The sequence below is a fragment of the Pantherophis guttatus genome, chromosome 5 (assembly GCF_059756535.1).
Source record: "Pantherophis guttatus breed Tessera chromosome 5, ASM5975653v1, whole genome shotgun sequence".
Classification (NCBI taxonomy): domain Eukaryota; kingdom Metazoa; phylum Chordata; class Lepidosauria; order Squamata; family Colubridae; genus Pantherophis; species Pantherophis guttatus.
Window position 1 is genome coordinate 9,269,937 of NC_142067.1, and position 20,775 is coordinate 9,290,711.

Consider the following 20,775-nt stretch of genomic DNA (forward strand, 5'->3'; position numbering starts at 1 on the left):
GTTAGTTACGTTCTCCACCTTGGGATGTTTGTAAAAATAATACAGGTGAGATAACAAACCAATCAATAGGTGTTTTCCTCCTGCTTTCAGTGTGTCCCACAAAGAAATGGCTGCTGTGCTGAAACTCACAGTCTCACGACAGCTTTAGCTAAAATAAGACAATTAGTCATAGTTCTTTATTAGGTGAAAATCTTTATTCTAGCGTTAGCTAATACATACCAAACCAGGACTATTAACAGTGCTCTAGATTCATGGACTTTGTGGAAGTAGATTTTAATAGGAGCAAAAGAGCACAGGAAGATTTCATCACAGGACATACACAGCAATTTTGTAATGCGAAAGTCACAGCGTAGGCATTTATTGATATTGTGCTTTCTAAGTTATTTAGAAACAACACATTCCTTTTGGACGGTTTGGATTAAATCAATGAGGACACACACTCTAGAATCTAGAGTCTAGATCAGTTATGGCTAACTTTTTTCCCGTCGCGTGCCAAAAGTGGGGGGACCGTGGGAGGGTCACGTGCGTGCGTGCCCACACCCATAATTCAATATGCCCCGCCCCCTCATGCATGCACATGTGACCCCCCCACGCTCCCCCTGCTTTTGGCACCTGATGGCCTGGTGGGCCCCATAGACCTATTTTTGCCCTCCCCAGGCTCCAGAGGCTTTCTAGGAGCCTGGGAAGGGCGAAAACAGTCTCCCCCCTCCCTCGGAGGCCCTCTGGAGGCCGGAAATGGCCCATTTCCTGACATCCGGTGGGCCCAAAAGGCCCAAAAATCAGCTGGCCGGCACACGCATGCATGCTGGAGCTGAGCTAGGGCAACGCTCACGTGCCCACAGATATGGCTCCGCGTGACACCTGTGGCACGCGTGCCATAGGTTCGCCATCACGGGTCTAGATGTTTGACTGCAGGTGACACAGAGCACATAAATGAGAATCGGTTGACGTCTAATTGCTACGTTATCTGCCCCAGGAAAACATTCAATAGACCCTTTTCTCAAAGGTGGCTTTTCCAAAAGACAACTAGACTTTTGGGGGTTTTTTTTCCTTGAAAACATTTCGCTTCTCATCCAAGAAGCTTTTTCAGTTCTAACTGAAGGGAAGGATTTATATTCTTTGCAATCATCTGGCCGTTAGCAGAAGAATTGAAGAACCGGAGAAGCTTCTTGAATGTGAAGCAAAATGTTTTCAGGGAGAAAACCAAGGAAGTCCTTTTGCCTTTTTGGAAAATCGCATTTGGGACAACCATGACCTGGAGGATTGAGAATCTCCATAGACATTTGATAGACTTATTGTTGAGTAGATCTGAAGATCAACAGCCTACATCTAACCTGGATCTTAAGGCCCCTTATGATATCTAGAAAGTGCATTAATCATGGAGAAGTGCAGGATCCAACTTCCATGGCAAGTTCAGTTTGGTTTCCATCACCTAATCCAGGGGTCTGCAACCTTAAACACTCAAAGGGCCATTTGGACCCATTTCCCACAGAAAAGAAAACACCGGGAGCCACAAAACTCTTCCCGTGCCTGACTATTTCTTGAGTGGCCACAAAACTAGCGTATGTAGTTGAATTAAATGTTCTGTTTTCTTCTGAAACTTTTCTTTTCTTGGATTTATCCATGGTTGGCCTACCGGGGGTTGAAAAGCTCAATAAATCGCGTGCTGGCGGGTGATACATATTTGGAGTAACGGAGCCACAGCAGAGGGGTGAAAGAGCCACATGTGGCTCCAGAGCCGCAGGTTGCTGATCCCTGACCTAATCCAATATCTTCAAGCAGCTCGTTGGGTCAGAATAACAGAAGCGTTGGAAGGGAACCTTGGAGGTCTTCTAGTCCAACCTCCTGCTCAAGCAGGAGAACCTATACCATTTCAGAAGATTGAGATCTACACAACATCACTTGGGAATTCTTTTGTTCTTGGCTATGCAGCGTCTCACTCTTAACATTTTTGTAGTGATCTTGAGCTGGCTCGATCACTTTTCAAGAACATTGAAAAAGAACATTTTAAGGTACAGGTAGTCCTTGACTTACGACCACAATTGAGCCAAGAATTTCTATTGCTAAGCGAGAGAATTGTGAACTCAACCATTTTACAACCTTTCCCACCACAGTTTTTAAGTTGAATTACCGCAGCTGTTAAGTTAGTCACACGGTTGTTAAGCGAATCTGGCTTCCCCGTTGACTTTACTGCCACCGTCATAAATATGAGTCAGGTGCCAAGCGTCTCAATTTTGATCATGTATCGTGGGGATGCAGCAACAGTCGTTAAGTGTGCACAGCGGTCCTAAGTCACTTTTTCAGTGCCGTTGTAACTTTGAACGGTCACTAAATGAACTGTTGCAAATGGAGGACTACTTGTAGTCTAAAATAAAATGGTTGGACGTGTGTTCAGAGAATGAGGCAGGCGAAGGATCATGGAGACATCTTAATTAAAAATAATAAAAAATAGCACCCTAGTTACTAGCATAGACCTCCTCACCAAGTCTCTGTATTTATGTGACAGTACTGTATATAAAAACAATTTCAGTTGCATCAACAACCCAATACTATTTTCTTGCAATTTCCCTTGAAAATGACTATTGCTTTGAGGGTGGCCTCTGTATTCAAACCCACTCATTTCCTTATCAAAACTCAGAGTGAGCAAGATTAGTGCAACAAATCTTAATTTAGTATTTAGATAAATTCTGGAATACAGAGTCAATCTGTCCAGTGCTGGTATTCAGCCGGTTCTATCCGGTTCGAGTAAACCTGTAGCGGCTGCTGCGGGAGGCTCCGCCCACCCACCCAGATGTCATCACATCCTGGTTTTGATGCTCTGCGCACACTCACATTTGCAAACCAGTAGCAACGGTAAGTGAATCTGTCCCTTCATTTGGGAGACGTGGTTGTGGGGTGAGTTTCAGTGCCAAAGTTTCAGTGCTTTCTTACAGATTTTGTCCCTTCTTTTTCTAGATCTCTTAATGTGCCTGGTACAGTAAATAGAAAGTATGCAATTGCTCTAGGTATTAAATATGAAGAATAAGCAGCAGTTACAAATATAACAACAGCAACAGCACTTAGACTTACATACCGCTTCATAATGCTTTACGGCCCTCTCTGAGCAGTTTACAGAGTCAGCATATCACCCCCCAACAATCTGGAGGTCCTCATTTTACCGACCTCGGAAGGATGGAAGGCTGAGTCAACCTTGAACCCCGTCGGGATCGAACTCCAGACTGTGGGCAGAGTTTGCCTGCAATACTGCATTCTAACTACTGCACCACCAGAACTGCTGAATATATTTAGTAAAGAGGACATTGCCCGATTTGGAGTTTAAAGCTCATCAATGACTTTATTCCCACTGAGGTAAAGCAGGGGAAAAACCTGATATTCTGAGGTAAAAGATAGGATTTAATGTTGTAGTTGAGGAAAGCAAACTCAACCGTTCACGGCAAGAGTTTAGTGTTCTCTCCATGTATCCAATAAATCAAATGAACGACTGTAGGGAAAAGGGTTTTCTATTATGCAGATAGTCCTCAATTTATGCCCACAATCGGGACCAGAATTTCCACTGTTAAGCAAGGCAGTTGTTAAACGAGTCAAACCCAATTTTACAACCTTTGTTGCCATGGCTGTTGAGTGAACCCAGCTTCCCCTACTGACGTAGCTTGTCAAAAGCCAGCTGAGAAAGTCATAAATGGCTATCACTTGACTTAGGCATACTGCAACTCTCCTAAATACATGCTGGTTGTCAAACACCCAGATTTTGATTATGTAACTGCCATGGTCATAAGTGTGAGGACCAGTTGTACGTCACCTTTCCCCCCCCTCACCCCCTGGAGCCATTTTAATTATGAATAGTCGCTAAACCGGTGGTTGTAGTTGAGGACCACCTGTGACAAAAGAGAGTGGTGGATTCTTTTTTATTTGATACTGCCCCTTCCATAAAAGCGATAGATACACCCATAAGTGTGTATGCACAACCACACTGGGAAGTTTTACTAAATGTGAGGGGTATCCCGTTGAGTCACAAATTACCTCAAGTCTTTGGGCTGCCACAGGAAGACTGTGAAGTGAAGTAAGACTTCACTTATGGCTAATAGAAATAACATCGGGAAAAATAGAACTCAAACCAGAGATTTTCCTACTAGGGATGATTAAAGAAAACTATAGGAAAGAAATAAAGTATTTAATATTACACATAGTCACTGCAGCCAGATTGGCACTTGCCCAATATTGGAAAACTGACCAACTGCCAACAGACCAATTGATAATCCAAAAAATCTATAATTGAGCAGAAATGGACAAACTAACATTTGAAATGAAGGACAAGGTAGACTCAAAATGTTATATAGCGTGGAATAGATGGTATGATTGGATAACTCGTAGAAATGAGAGTAAATGAAAAATTTTGTATGATAATAATTAACAAATATGCACCGTTAATAAGATAATGGACGTGTGACCAAAGTCCCTTTTTCTTTTTATGTATTGTCGTTTGTATTAATATATATGTATCTTGTATATACATAGTATAGTATTTTACTTTTATATGTTTAAAACCAAAAAAAAAAAAAAAGACTTCACTTATGAAAAAAATGTTTTAGACAGTGGTGAAATCTGAACCGGTTTACTACCGGTTTGCTAGCTGCGCATGTATGCTGTGTGCCAAATGTGCACTGCGCGTGTGCATGCATAGCGTGCACCATGCACCAAATGCGAGGTGCATGTGTGTGCGCAGTGCACACCAAAAGGAGGCATGGGGTAAGTAGGAGAGTGCACGGAGGGGGAGTGATCAGCTGTGGCGCACAATCTTCAGAGCCTTTTTTTTTTATTTTTAAAAGCATTTTTTTTACAACCTATTTACCGAATAGGTTGTAAAAAAATGTTTTAAAAAGTTTTTTTAAAAAGGCTCTGACGATCGCGTGGCACAGCTGTGATCGTTGGAGCCTTTTTTTTTACTTTCTGAAACATTTTTAAGTACTGGTTCCAGAGAACCGGTAGTAAAAAAATGCTAAAAAAGTAAAAAAAAAAGTTCTGACCATCATGCGTCGCTCAGCTGATCGTCAACTTTTTTTTTTTTTTTTTACATTTTTTACTACTGGTTCGGCGAACCAGTAGCCTTTTTTACTACCGGTTTTGTGAACCAGTAGCCTTTTTTACTACCGGTTCAGGCGAACCAGACCGAACTGGTAGTTTTAGGGAAATAGCTTCATCACTTGTCATAAAAAGTAAGAAATCTCTCCAACCCGTATTCTCATAACCTGCCTTTTAATTCTGTTAAAAATGGTCAATATAATTGCAACAGGGAGCAAATGCTTGCTGGGAATAAGCTAACTCTCAAAGCTGAAAAGGAATTTGGATATGCCCATGCTCCGGTTTTTGTAGAAAACTACCATCTGTTTCAAAATACAGGTTGTCCTTTTTAGACTCACGGTAGCATTGACATCTGTTCTTGTTCGCTGCAATTTAGGTAAGGAATGAATACGTCTCAAGTATAATTTCATCATGTGTTAATTTCTGTTGCGGGCAGGAGACGATTTGCAATTTCTTTAGCAAAGGGGCACTCGTTTAGCTCTTTAGCATTTGAGGTCTTCAAGATGCAGGGAAGATAATAGGATTCAACAGAACTGGAAGCATTTCTGTGTGGAGATCACGTTTGGTGGGATCTCAAGAGTATGGGGAGAGGGGAATTAAGGAAAAAAAATAGCAAGGGGGACACTTGCCCCCTCCTCACAAATACCAGCAGCTATTTCACCAAATATTTGGTACCGGTCTTCATAATAGTTGAAGGATTTGGTAATCATAATTTCTTCCTAGGGATTCTGACATGAGAGTGATGTGATCTCACTGCAGTTACAAGGAAAATATTGGCTGAATTTACAGATTATAGTACAGTCTCTTATAAGAGCTGGATCACCGGATAGATTATTGTTTATAAATTAAAAGGAGGTGACATACTAAAATTGTTTATATTTATGATTAAGGTTGGAACTCCCTTCTTTATATATTTTCTCTTCCTCTTTTCTTTTTTTCTTTCTCTCTCTTTTCTTTCTCTCTCTTTCCTTCCTTCCTTCTTTTTCTTTGCATTTTTTATTCTTCGTTTCTACTATTCTTTCTTTTTCCCCCTTTTTTGAGTTTGTATCAGATTTTATTACTGCAGTTATAATCTTTAATAAATTAAAAAAAAATAAGATGCAATGACACCGCTGAAGCTCCACCTCTTTTACATATATCAAACAAGGGGGTGGAGCTTCATTTACCCTTCCAGGGATGGCATCTTAACATTTTTGCCTCCTAGGGACCAAATTCACATTTTAACAAGGCAAGAACAAGCCACTTGATAGTTGAATCCCACTGTTGTCCCCCACTGTTTTTTCAATCTCCTCCCACTTATGACGGTATGACTCTAACTTTGTTGCTTGTATCCTTACTATTTATATTGATATTGTTTCCTGATTGCTTATTTGTACCCTATGACTATCTTGATGAACATATCTTTTCTTTTATGTACACTGAGAGCGTATGCACCAAGACAAATTCCTTATGTGTCCAATCACACTTGGCCAATAAAGAATTCTATTCTATTCTATTCTATTCTATTCTATTCTATTCTATTCTATTCTATTCTATTCTATTCTATTCTATTCTATTCTATTCTATTCTATTCTCTATTCTTCGATGAAAAAACAATGCAACCGACTTCAAAGGCTGAAACCACTGATACAAAACCCTGCTTTTAAAAAAAAAAATCCCATGAAATTGTCCTCCAAGAAAAGTATCCTATTGTTTTTAAAACAAATAAGAATGCAGGCAGACAATTTTGAACTTCCTGTGGCCTTTTTATCACTTCAGGAATAGAACAAAAATGGAAGACCAGTTGCTGATTACAGTAGCTGCATGTGAAGAAAAACAATTCTTTTAAAACGCCATGCCTAGGATGGTTAAATACAGAATATTAGCTAGATATTATGGACTTTGGGCCTGATTCAGCAAGATCCATTGGAAGGAATGACAATCAATATTTGATGAATGACGAATGAGGTGAAGCATCACCTGAGGAGGACGCATAAAGCTTTTAGCTTTGGCAGAAGTACCTGCTGCTTCTTTTCCTTTATAGCAGGTTCACCCAATCTTGGCAACTTTAAGACGTGTGAACTTCAACTCCCAGAATTCCTCAGCAGGCTGCTGGGGAATTCTGGGAGTTGAAGTCCGCACATCCTAAAGTTGCCAACGTTGGGGAAAACTTCTTCACTGGCATATTTCCTCTGATGGGGTCCAGCCAACCAGAGAAGACGGTGGCACTTTGGGTTAAGGGTATACAGTACAAGGAGACGCTGGACATCTATCTGTCTGGAGTGCTCTAATCTGGATTCCTGTTTTGGTCAGGGGGTGGATTTAGAAGCCTGAATTTAGAGTGTTCTAACTCTATGATTTTAAATTCAACAATCCCTTTTTACAATCTTATAATCCCTTAATTCAGGGTAGAATCTGGGTGACTGGGCATTTACTGGCCGGATGCCCTTCCTGATGCCTATGCAGAGCTCACAGCAGATATTTTCTCTTTGCGCCCAGAGAGAGAAAAATATCTGCCGCTATCTAGGATTGGAACTCTCAACCTTGCAAGTGGGAGGCGAGCATCTTCACCACTAGGCCACCATGCCGCTCATGGTTTTAAATACAATAAATACCATTAAAGCAAAAAATAAAATAAAATAGTCCCTGAGATTACAATTTCTTGGTTGTGTTTGATGGAGAGGCATAAGAATTAACAGATGAATTTTTTTTCCCAAGGCATAGTAGTGATTATCTCACGGTTTAAGCTTGACACAGCTAAGGGGAACTCTGCAGGACGTTCCCTATGGGTTCCTTGGCTACCAAAATAAAATACAAATGAAATTTGGAGGAAGACTTCGCTTTTCTTTCTCAACGCTCAAGGTTGAAATTGCGATTCATTTTTTATTAGAAAAGTTACATCCATTTCTTTAAGACTGGATCATCCTTAATGGGAAGGTCTGAAGACTAGCTTAAAATCCTCACGCTTAACTCTATCCTAAGCTCTAACCGGAACTCTTCAGATACTTGAGTGCTATTTCTACAGAACAGGCCTGGAAAAAAAAGCTATAATTTATAACAGTGTGTCTCCCAATCTTGACAACTTTAAGACATGTGGACTTCAACTCCCAGAATTCCCCAACCAGCCTTGATGGGGATTGGAAGTCCACACATCTTAAAGTCGCCAAGGTTGGGAAACTCTAGTCTATAGTCACCATCAAAAACCCCTGTAAACCCCTTTTTAAAATCGTGTTAACTACAGATAGTCCTCAACTTAGATTCATTCATTCAGCAACCGTTTGAAGTTTGAACAGCGCTGAATTGAATTGAATTGAATTGAAGCACTGGTGATTATGATGGATCCTTAGAATTCTGGTTGTTCCAGCATTTTCCACAGTCACATGATCATGACCTGGGCCCTCGGCAACCAGTTTGCACTTACAACCAGTTGCAGAGCGCACGATCATACGATTGACATTTGGAACCTTCCCCGCTGGCTTCCCCAGAAAGTCAATAGGGAAGCCAACAGGAAGGGTTGCAAGTTGCTGGGTTAAATTTCCCTGGCCCAGGCATCCTTCCAACATCCCTTCTATCTCCTTTTACTCAGCAGAAGCCTCTTAGCTGCTTGCTGGCCCAGGATTTACAATTCCCTCCCAGCTTCCCTACTCACTTTGGTTGCGGGAAACAGGCAGGAAATTGTTTCATCTAACAACTGTGAGATTTGGTTAACAAAGACAACCAGGACTCCAGGGATTGTTGTTGCTAAACTATGAGGTCCCGTCTTAGTGAGATAAATGACAGCCCCAATTGCCGTTGTAAGTTGAGGACTACCTCAGTGGTGAAATGCTCCAAAATCTGCTACCGGTTCGCTTTGCTACCGGTTCGGTGCACGTGCGTGGGTGTGCCAAATGCGTGCTCCATGCGCAGGTGCACCGCAGATGCTACTGCGCAGCGCTGAAAAAGGAGGATTAAGAAGCCTTTTCTAAGGTAAGTAGAACAGCAAGGGGGGGGAACAGCTGTGCTGCGTGATTTAGATTTGCAGGATTTCCTGCTTTCTAGTGAATATAAATCGCGAGGCACAGCTGATCGTTGGAAATACCAGTTCATCCGAACCGGTAGCATTTTTTTTACTACTGGTTCACTTGAACTGGTAGCTTTTATTACTACCAGTTCGGGCAAATTGATCCAAACAGGTAGCATTTCACCCCTGGGCTACCTGTATTGAACACTGGAGCATGAAATGGTTAACTCTATTTTTATATGTTGCATGAATCCACCCTATGCCATTATAATCTTTCAGCGTATCATGCAATTTACACATTTGGGATACTTGAGTAAATCAGGACTAAATTAACCATGGATATACGTTATTGTGTCAACATGCACTTGGAGTGCTTCTTGAATTAGTCTGTGCTGCCAACCAAAACATAGTGAGTTTGGTAGAACTTTCATTGTTGTATGGTAACAAGATATAAGCCGGATAAAGGAATCCTAGTTACCTGGAAATTTTTCACTAAATTGGGTTAGTGAGAATTCTGCGTAACTGCTAAAATACCACCATCCAGATCTCTAATGAGGATCAGGGTTAGAATCAGGGCCCTGGGCATCAAATACGGATGTCCGCCCAGATGTCATCAAATACGCTCTGCGCATGCGCAAGTGAACCGGTAGCAAAGGTAAGTGAAACCCACCACTGGCCCTGGGGATAGTTGCTAAGACTGGTAGAAGCCATGCAGAACTCTGGGCAAGAAGTCACTTCTGAACTGTATGCCCGATGGCCGTTCCATGGTCATTATGAAATAGTTACATTCTCCTAAACCCATGAATGGTAACCTTGAGAAAGGCCATAGCAATTACACCAGAGGTGAAATTCAAATTGTTTTACTACCGGTTCTGTGGGTGTGGCTTGGTGGGCGTGGCTTGGTGGGCGTGGCAGAGGAAGAATACTGCAAAATCTCCATTCCCTCCCCACTCCTGGGGGAAAGATATTGCAAAATCTCCATTCCCACCCTACTCTGGGGGCCAGGCAGAGGTGGTATTTGCCAGTTCTCCGAACTACTCATAATTTCCGCTACCGGTTCGCCGAACTGCTCAAAATTTCCGCTACCAGTTGTCCAGAACCTGTCAGTACCTGCTGGATTTCATCCCTGAATTACAACATCTTAATAGATATGAAGTCATCTAGCAAAAGTATTTTCTATGAACTCTGCAGAAATTCCTAATCCAGCCTTCTTCAACCTGGAAGGGAACCATGCCGATAGGGAATTTGAGGAGCGGAAGTTCTAATACATTGGGAAAGGACCAGATTAGGGAAGGTCAGTTTGAGTTGCGAAAGGAGATTCAAGAGTACGGAACCTTCTAAATTTCATCTAATCATATCCGTGCACTGGGCGCTGATGGCATAATTGGTCCTTGTTTACTCAGTATGATTTCCGGCTCAGATTTTTTTTGCTTTTTTTTTTTAAAAAAGGAAGCTGCTCATAAAAAATAACTGAAGATCCTACAAGGTTTGAAGATCAAGACACCTTAGCATCCTTAAGGTTCACAGCTGCTTGAAGATTTTTCTTGCCCACCTTCACAAAAAAGAAATATCAAATATTTTGAGTCTTCATGGCTTCCTGCGGCCACTGATAATTATCGATAATGAAGGAATCATAGTCAGGGCTGTATATGAGGTTTTTCACGAATGCTTCTTTGTCCTCTGGTTCTGGATACCAGGAGGCCAAGTTGTGTTTGTAGGCATAGTCAACCACCTAAGAACAAGAGATAGAAGAAAATAAACATTGGACAAAGCCATTTGTTCCAACCAAATACCATCTAGATCAGGAGTCTCCAACCTTGGCAACTTTAAGACTTGTGGACTTCAACTCCCAGAATTCAGCTGGCTGAGGAATTCTGGGAGTTGAAGTCCACAAGTCTTGAAGTTGCTGTTGTGGCTCCGTTACCTGAGCCTATGTCATCGGCAGGAGAGGACTCCGAGAGTGAAGGAGAGGAGTTGGCAAGGCCTCCCTCTCCAGGACCTCTGGCAATGCCTTTGGTGTTTGCCGAAAGGCAAGAGATAGGCCCGGGGCCAAGCACGTCCACGCAGCCACAGGTGGACAGTAATGAGGGAGATGAGTCTTGGCTGGATTCTCGGCAGCGTCACAGAGATAAGCACACGCCACAGAAGAAGAGGTGTGCCAGAGATTAAGCTGAGTCACTGGACCACACCCCACAGGATATAAAAGAGGGTGAGGTGCCCATTCAGACTCTGTGATGGACAAAACTAATTACTATCGAGTCACATTGCATCTTTGGAAACAACATTATTGGCCTTGGATTTAATTACGGACTGGACAATTCTTGAACTGTGTGGTATCTTGTTTATGAGTAAAATTCTTGGCAAGCAGCTACTGGGTTGCTGCCAAGCCTCTTATCGGAAGAATTTGTTGTCTGCCAGTTTATTTAACCCCCAACTGTCTGTTTGTGTGCGTGTGTGAGACGGGGACAGAACAGTTGCCAAGGTTGGAGACTCCTGATCTAGATCAGTGGTTCTCAACCTTTTCTTCACCAAGGAACCTCACTAAATACCTTTTGTGGCCAGGGACCACCAAGACTTAAGATTTGAATCATAGCATTTCTTCAAACCTTTGCAGACCTCCTGTGATAATATTGTGGCCTCCAGGGGTTGAGAACCACTGATCTAGATAACTCCCAACCTCCAAAGCCAACGACGCTATGATAGGTGTTGTAGACAACTTGGCCATTTTCTCATTTGCTCTATGGATGCCACTACAGGTAGTCCTCCACTTACGATTGATCACTTAGTGACCGTTTGAAGTCATGGCAAATCTACCTTGGGGCTATTTACAACCTGCATTTGAAGATCAAACTACGGCCTCCCCTTGATCATGTGACTGAATTTCGGGTGCTCGGTAACACTATTGCATTTACGTGGTGGCGCAGTGGTTAGAATGCAGTACTGCAGGCTATATCTGCCGACTACCTGCAATTTGGCAGTTTGAATCTCACCAGGCTCAAGATTGACTCAGCCTTCCGTCCTTCCGAGGTGGGTAAAATGAGGACCCAGATTGTTGGGGGCAGTGGTGAAATGTAAAATTTGTTACTAAATTTGAGGCTTGGTGGTGGTGGTGTAATATGACTGAGTAGGCGTGGCCAACTTTTTTTTTTTTACTTTTAAAACCATTTTTTCTATAACGTCTTCGGCTGAAGAGGTTGTAAAAAATGCTTTTAAAGCCTCTGATGATCCCAGCTGACTTGCCTGATCAGCAGAGGCTTTCTTTTTTTTTTAAGGCTCTGATGATCCCAGCTGACTTGCCTGATCAGCAGAGGCTTTCTTTTTTTTTTAAGCCTCTGACGATCCCAGCTGACTTGCCTGATCGCAGAGGCTTTTTTTCCTTTGAAAAACATTTTTTCTATAACCTCTTCGGCTGAAGAGGTTGTAGAAAAAATGCTTTTAAAATCCTCTGATGATCCCAGCTGAGCCGCGCGATCATCAGAGGCTTTTTTTTTAACTTTTAAAAGCATTTTTTCAGCCAAAGAAGTTGCAGAAAAAATGCTTTTAAAAATAATTTTAAAAAGCCTCTGATGATTGTGCGGCTCAGCTGGGCAATGGGGGGGGGGCAGGGATTTTTGCTACCGATTCTCCGAACCACCCGCCTCCATCGCTACTGGATCGGGCAATCCGGTCCAAACCAGGAGCATTTCATCCCTGGTTGGGGAGCAATAAGCTGACTCTGTAAACCGCTTAGAGAGGGCTGTAAAGCATTGTGAAGCGGTATATAAGTCTAAATGCTATTGCTATGGCCATTTACAGTATCCCATAGTCATGAAAACATATTTCCAGTTTTGGGCAAAACTGTGCCCATAGGGAACTATAGGTACTCTTCAACGTATGACCACAATTGAGCCTCAAATTTACATTGTTAAGTGAGGAATCTGTTAAGTGAGTTTTGCCCCATTTTTACAACTTTTCTTGCCGCATTTATTAAGTGAATCACACTGCAGTTGTCAAGTTAGTCACACGGTTGTTAAGTGAATCTGGTTTCGCCACTGACTTTGCTTGTCAGGGGGTCGCAAAAGGGGATCTTGCAACTTCGGGATGCTTGCAACCGTCATCAATGTGAGTCAATTGTCAAGCATTCAAATATAAATCCAATGACCATGAGGATGCTGCAACGGTCATAAGTGTGAAAAAGCGGTCGTAAGTTACTTTTTTCAGTGCCGTTGTAACTTGGAACGGTCATTAAGTGAACTGTTGTAAGTTGAGGACTACCTGTATTGATTCGCTTAACAACTATGATGTTGCTTAACTCATGTGGCAACCACAATACAACCACAGTGTTTGCTTAACAGCCACCGCAAAAAAAAAGGTCATAAAATTGTATGTCATATGACCGACTCATTTTATGACTATCATGATTTTCAGCCATAATGGGAAAGCTCCATTTCGGTCATAGGTTCGAGGACTACCTGCAAGGTAGATTTCTTTTGATGCATATTTAATGACTTGTAACCGGGTGTTGAAACATTCATTGTTTAAGAACGTAGAGGAAAGAGGAGTTTGTTTTCAAGAGTTGGAACTTAAATCTCTAGAATAGAATAACAGAGTTGGAAGGGACCTTGGAGGTCTTCTAGTCCAGCCCCCTGCTTAGGTAGGAAACCCTACACCACTTCAGACAAATGATTGTCCAATCTCTTCTTAAAAGCTTCCAGGGTTGGAGCATTCACAACTTCTGGAGGCAAGTTGTTCCACTGATTAATTGTTCTACGTGTCAGAATTGTTCTAGCTCTCATACCAAGAACTTCACAATAGTCTTACTTTAACGGCAATTTTGAAGGACACGTCTCGAATCGAGCTCAAAGGTGGATAGAGTCTTCCTTCAGCCAGGTTTTCCTCTGTCACCTCTTGTGCAATTGCCTGGGAGAGAAGAAAGAGAGTGTGTTGCTTCACCACCAGCCTACAACATTTAAAAATCCACCACATAAAATCTCATAACTCCCCCTCCCATGGCAACAATTCAATCAAATCAACCACTTGATCGGTTCCGTCTTCTTGGGCCCACTGACAAAACCATGTTTTTAGGGCCCTTCCGAAAAGCACCTTGGTGGGGCCAAACCATACCTTGGGGAGAATGACATTCCATAGAGAAGGGGCCACCACCGAGAAGGCCTTTTTTTGGTGGTCCCACCAGAGAAACCTCCTCTGGGTCCACTGGGAATAGGCAGATAAATTCCAGCAAATATAATCAGGCAGATTATATTTATTTCGGGTATCCTCAAAACATAGACTTACAATCATGGTGAGTCAAGGTGAGGTTCATCCAAGTATTTCATAATCTATCCCATTTCCTAGTGTAAAATGACGGTAGTTCTGTCCCCCTGTTCAGAAAGCATGCTTCTCTCTTCTGTGGTAGTTCAAAATGCCCGGGTCTTTGTTCTGCACCCAGGCAGAGAGCCTCAGTGGCCAATCAGACACACAGATGTGGTCACATGTCATGGACTACATTTCCTATAATGCAATCTCTCTCTACATCTCCCACAATGCAATCTCTTCACTATAACTCACAATCTGAAACAGCAAATCCCCAATCGATGGGACCCATAACATCCCCTGCTTTCCCATCCTTGGAACTAAAATGGTAGTTAAGTGGGAGAGAAGAATGCAAACCTCTGCTGTGGCGAGAAAGATTTCCTCGGTGATGTGACGGACTCCACAAGCGATGATTCCTAGAGCAACTCCGGGGAAAACGTAGGCGTTGTTTCCTTGGCCAGGGAAGAAGGTCTGTCCATCGGAGAGGGTTACCTTTGGAAACGGGCTCCCGCTGGCAAATATGGCCCGGCCCTGTCCAAAGAAATCCAAGATAAAGTCCAGCCATAGCCCACAAGAAGTCAAGGAGCTGCATAATTTTATTTTATTTTAATTTTTATTCATATTGGTTTTTTTTGGACCATGTGACTGATTGTTTGGGGAAGGGAGACAAACCTTTACTTTTAATTAGGTGAAAACCATGGGAGTTTTTAAGAGTCTGTTTTCACCAGGACTGCGCCAACATCAGTGGTGGGTTCCTCCCGGTTCGGCCGAGCCGGTAGTGGTGACAATATGACGTCACCGAACTGGTTCTCTTTGTTCGGGAGCTGAGCCCTCCCCCCCCGCATTATTCTTACCTTTTATTTGGCCCCACCCCCAATCTATTGTTGCCTCCTGAGTCCCAGCTGATTGGCTAGAAGGAAAATAACTGTTTAAACTCTTGCCGTGGGGCTTCAAAGGGCCGCCCTACAGCTGATGAGTGTTAAAAGGAGACCGGTGCCTCCAAAAACAAATGAGTAGACCAGTGCCTCCACAAATGGGTAGACCGGTGCCTCCAAAAACAAATGAGTAGACCGATGCCTCCAAAAACAAATGAGTAGACCGGTGCCTCCAAAAACAAATGAGTAGACCGGTGCCTCCAAAAACAAATGGGTAGACCGGTGCCTCCAAAAACAAATGGGTAGACTGCTACAATTCTGCAAGCAGTTAAAAGCCTGGTAGACCAGTACCTCTGCTAAATCCTAAAGAATTGTCACATGACCATCAAGCCACGCCCACAAAATAAGCCACGCCCACAGAACCGGTAGTAAAAAATTTTAGAACCCACCCCTAGCCAACATGATATATCCAATAAAACAGGGGTGGGCAACTATGGCTCTTTTATGACTTGTGGACTTCAACTCCCAGAATTCCTGAGTCAGCCATGTTAGCTAAGGAATTCTGGGAATTGAAGTCCCCAAGTCATAAAAGGGCCATAGTTGCTCACCTCTGCAATAAAACTATTCTTTGAGGAATTTGCCTGCCTCAGAGTTTTGCTTGCAATGGGTGTATTACTTGGAAACCTGACACCAGCTTCGTGAACAATGACCGTGGCATTTGCTTAACGCCCGCTGTAAAAAAAAAATCGCACGGTCACATGATAATCCACTTCGTGACCATCTCAATTTATGAACGTAATGGTGGACTCAATTATGAGAGCAGTCTTACGTCTGTCAAACGGTAACAGTCTTCGGCAGTGCATTCTGCTTTGCTCGTTGGGTTGCTGAGGGCAAACACGATGGGCTTCTCATTGAAGGTCCCCATGTCCTTCAAAATCCGGGGAGTGAAAGCACCTGCCACAGCCGCCACCCCTGTAAGATTTTTTTTTAAAAAAAAGAAAGAGAACAAAAGGAAGAAAACAAAAGTTGGACGGGAATGAATTGACTGGCTCAAGATTGACTCAGCCTTCTATCCTTCCGAGGTCGGTAAAATGAGGACCCAGATTTTTGGGGGCGATAGGCTGACTCTGTAAACCGTTTAGAGAGGGCTGTAAAGCACTATGAAGAGGCATACAGGTAGCCCTCGACTTACAACGGTTCATTTACTGACCGTTCAAAGTTACAACGTCACTGAAAAAAGTGACTTACGACTATTGTTTAGACTTATTGGCCTTCCGGAAAGCGGTGAAGACCTGGCTTTTCCGGCAGGCCTGGGGCCGTTGATCTCGCTCTTGCGATCTGGCGAGATCCGGCCATGAATGGTATGAATGAGTTTTAATGTTTTAAAACGCCTGGACTACTGCAACGCTCTCTACATGGGGCTCCCCCTGGGGTGCACCCGGAGGCTCCAGCTGGTCCAGAACGCGGCCGCGCGGGGGATTATGGGGGCGACGAGGGTGGTCTTCCAGGTGCGCTTCAAGGTGTTGGTGACCACCTTTAAAGCGCTCCATGGCTTAGGGCCGGGGTACTTACGAGATCGCCTTCTGCCACCAATAGCCTCCCACCGGCCAGTACACTCGCACAGAGTGGGCCTCCTCAGGGTGCCGTCCGCCAGACAATGTCGGCTGGCGACCCCCAGGGGGAGAGCCTTCTCTGTGGCGGCGCCCACCCTCTGGAACAACCTCCCCCCAGAGATACGTACAATAACAGACCTCCGGATTTTTCGTCGGGCCCTGAAAACTCATTTATTCCAACTAGCGGGGCTGGCTTGAGTTAATTTTAAATTGATTTTAAATTGGGTTATTTTAATTTACGGCCAATAATATTTAATTATTTTAAATTGCTTTTAAATTTTGTATGTATTGTTTTTTTTACTCTGGCTGTTCACCGCCCTGAGTCCTATTCTGGAGAAGGGCGGTATAGAAATTTAAATAATAAATAAATAAATAATAAATAAATTAGGATTTTAAATGTATTGTGAGCCGCCCTGAATCTTCGGAGAAGGGCGGCATATAAATTGAATTAAATTGAAATTGAAATTATAACTTACACTAGCACCAATGATGTTACCTTGTTTGGGTAATGCAAACCAGAAAACCAGCAAGAAAACAACCAAGTTTAGAGAGCAACCCTGAGCTACAAATATTCTCCTTTATTGGTGAACTTACAACCCTTGCAGCATTCCCATGGTCCCCTGATCAAAACGCAGATGCTTGGCAACCGTCACATTTATGACGGTTGCCGTGTCTCTGAGTCATGTGATCCCCTTTGGCAGCCTTCTGACAAGCAAAGTCGATGGGGAAGCCAGATTTACTTAACAGCCGTGTCTCTAATTTACCAACTGCAGTGATTCACTTAATAACTCTGGCAGGAAAAAAGTCGTAAAATGGAGCAAAATTCACAAATGTTTCACTTAACAACCAAAGCTTTGGGCTCAATTATGGTCATATGTTAGGACTACCTATATATAAGTCTAAGTGCTATTGAGATTTGCTAACTATTGTCTACGCTTGTTGTCTATGCTTTTTTTATGGATTCACACAAATGAAGTGAAAACTAAACAATCAGCCTGGATTTGTGCAATCTACCACCCATAAAAACCACAAGCCAACTAAGCATGTTTTTAGAACATGATGTGAAGCAATGTCTTACACCGCTTAAGTGTTTATTTATTGGCATACCGCCTATATTATTTTTACAAATAACTCAAGGAAAATACGGAACACGCTTTCCTCCTCCTGTTTTCTCCACAAGAAGTTCTAGTCCCGCCTTAGGCATGAAAGCCAGCTGGGTGACTTTGGGCCAATCACCAGGAGACTGAGAGTTCTAGTCCTGCCTTAGGCATGAAAGCCAGCTGGATGACTTTGGGCCAATCACCAGGAGACTGAGAGTTCTAGTCCCGCTTTAGGCATGAAAGCCAGCTGGGTGACTTTGGACCAATCACCAGGAGACTGAGAGTTCTAGTCCCGCCTTAGGCATGAAAGCCAGCTGGGTGACTTTGGGCCAATCACCAGGAGACTGAGAGTTCTAGTTCCGCCTTAGGCATGAAAGCCAGCTGGGTTATTTTGGGCCAATCACCAGGAGACTGAGAGTTCTAGTCCCGCCTTAGGCATGAAAGCCAGCTGGGTTATTTTGGGCCAATCACCAGGAGACTGAGAGTTCTAGTCCCGCCTTAGGCATGAAAGCCAGCTGGGTTATTTTGGGCCAATCACCAGGAGACTGAGAGTTCTAGTCCTGCCTTAGGCATGAAAGCCAGCTGGGTTATTTTGGGCCAATCACCAGGAGACTGAGAGCTCTAGTCCCACCTTAGGTATGAAAGTCGGCTGGGTGACTTTGGACCAATCACCAGGAGACTGATAGTTCGGGCCACTCACTCTTTCTTAACCCAAGCCACCTCACAGGGTTGTTGTGGGAAAAACAGAAGGATGAAGGAGTATTAGTTATATTCGCCAGCTTGAGTTATTACTGTAGTAATAAAGGTGGGATAAAAAAAAATCTAACGAATAATAATTAGTCAGTAATTGCAGCTTGAAAGTGAGAATCAGCATTCACCATAGAAGGCCTGAAAACAGGATGGAAGCAACAGAGAAAATTCTACAAGGAAGGAGGAAGGCTTACCAATAATGGCTGTTGGTTTTATTGTCTGCACCACTTCCTCCAGTGTCTTCACGGTGGGATGGTCATGAGCAAACATCTCCTTCTCGTGGTTCAGGTGACTCCTGCCCTGGGAAACAAGAAAAGCACAGGCAAACATGTTTCCAAGTTTTTTTTAAAAAAAGACCGAATCTGAACCCATAATCCTTGTCTTATTCAGAAGCCTTTGGGATCTGGATGCAAATTTTCCAAAGAGTTTGAACGATGGGATTCTAAGAGTGGGTAAATTCTTCACTCAACGCTGAATGGTTTAGATTAACAGATGTTCTCACTTCTCCTTATTTCCAGGTTGAATCTCTCCTCTTGTTCAGTTTCCATCCATTATACCTTGTCTGGCCTTCAGGTGCTTTGGGGAATAGCTTGAGTCCCTTCCTCTCTGTGGCAGCCCCTCAAATATTGGGAGACTGCTATCATGTCTCCCCTGGTCCTTCTCTTCACTAGACTAGCCATGCCCAGTTCCTGCAACCGTTCATCGTATGTTTTAGTCTCCAGTCCCCTAATCATCCTGGTTGCTCTTCTCTGCACTCTTTCTAGAGTCTCATCTTTTTTTATAGAGTGGTGACCAAAACTGGATGTAGTGTCACTGCGTTATTTTATTTGCCAGCTGAACTCATCATTTCTGGACTGTCAGACTCTCCGTAGCTTGCCAACTTCTTATCAGTAAGCTACGTGTTTCCGTATCCACCCACATTCTTTCACATTCCTTCACTCACTCTTTCCTTTGTTCTCTTGCCAGAGGTCCGGCTGGACCGGCAGGAGATCTCGCTTGCCAAAATGTGACAATTAACTTTTCTTAGTTAGTGAGGTGTTTTATTTTCTTTATAACAAATAAATGAGTTTTATTAGAAACCTTTCTTCGCGTTTCTTTTTCAGAATATTGCAAACAAGGAGGAGCCACGATTCATCTCCTCTAATTAAACCAGGGTAATTAGTCCCAGAGCCAAACATGGGATTAATAAATGCCCTGACATGTAGTACTCTAGGGGTGGTTTTACTAAGGCTTTGTAGAGTGATATTAGTATCCCACTTGATCTTGAACTACTACTGGACTACTGGAACTGCCATCATAAGATGTTACAGTCAGGTGACATTGGGTCTTATGATTGCATCCTTAGCAACAGATTTACCAATCCCAATTACAGGTGCTGTACCATCCCTGGAATCCTTGTGGCCCCTGTTTTAAGGGCCTGACAATTACCTTGACAATGAGTCCTTTGGAGTCCACCATCCAGATTTTCTTAACAGCTTCTTCTCTGGGAATTCCTTCTTTCTCTAGTGCCATGACTATGAGGTGAGCAATACCCAAAGCAGCCTGCATAAGACGCAAATAAATAAATAAAAATTAATTAATTAATTAATTCCTTATAACAGAAGGAATGAAAGAGTAGGACCAGTAGGAACATCCAATGAAACTGATTTCAGAACAAAAAAGGAAAGTATTTCTTCATGGAAGTGACTAAGCTGTGAAACTCCTTACTATAAGACATGGTGATGGCTGTTATTTGGCGAACTCCAAAAAAGGAGATTGGGGGAATTCATGGACTACCTCACAAGGCTGGGAGTTGGTTCCCCCAAACCCTGTAACTCTCAGAGGCAAAAAAAGTCTGTAGAGATTCTCAGTTAATCCAGGTCATGGTTGTCCCAAAGGTGCTTTTTCAGGAGGCAACTGGAGTTTCTGGGTTTTTTTTTCTTTTGAAGATGTTTCGCTTTTTATCCAAGAAGCTTCTTCAGCTCTGACAGGATAGTGGGAAATGGAAGGATTTATACTCCTTGCAGACAGCTGGTCATTTGCATCCATTTAGAGGGTTGTTGAAGCACTTGGAGGTTTATCTGAGTCCTCAGAGTCACCTGAGTGGT

The 20,775-nt window shown here is 43.0% G+C and overlaps 1 protein-coding gene across 2 annotated transcripts in view; it reads right to left on the reverse strand.

The window, feature by feature from the left end:
- Positions 1-7,899: 7,899 nt before the first annotated feature.
- The window catches only part of ME3 (malic enzyme 3), a 131,411-nt gene continuing 118,535 nt past the window's right edge, over positions 7,900-20,775 (reverse strand). For both annotated transcript variants that reach the window (XM_034407279.3, XM_034407329.3), the window contains exons 10-15: positions 20,117-20,230; positions 18,883-18,988; positions 16,055-16,197; positions 14,708-14,881; positions 13,859-13,957; positions 7,900-10,790 (exon numbers count right to left, since the gene is read on the reverse strand). In XM_034407279.3, coding sequence (XP_034263170.2) covers positions 10,629-10,790; positions 13,859-13,957; positions 14,708-14,881; positions 16,055-16,197; positions 18,883-18,988; positions 20,117-20,230 — 798 coding nt within the window. In that variant the 3' untranslated portion in view covers positions 7,900-10,628. The remainder of the gene's footprint in view (positions 10,791-13,858; positions 13,958-14,707; positions 14,882-16,054; positions 16,198-18,882; positions 18,989-20,116; positions 20,231-20,775) is intronic.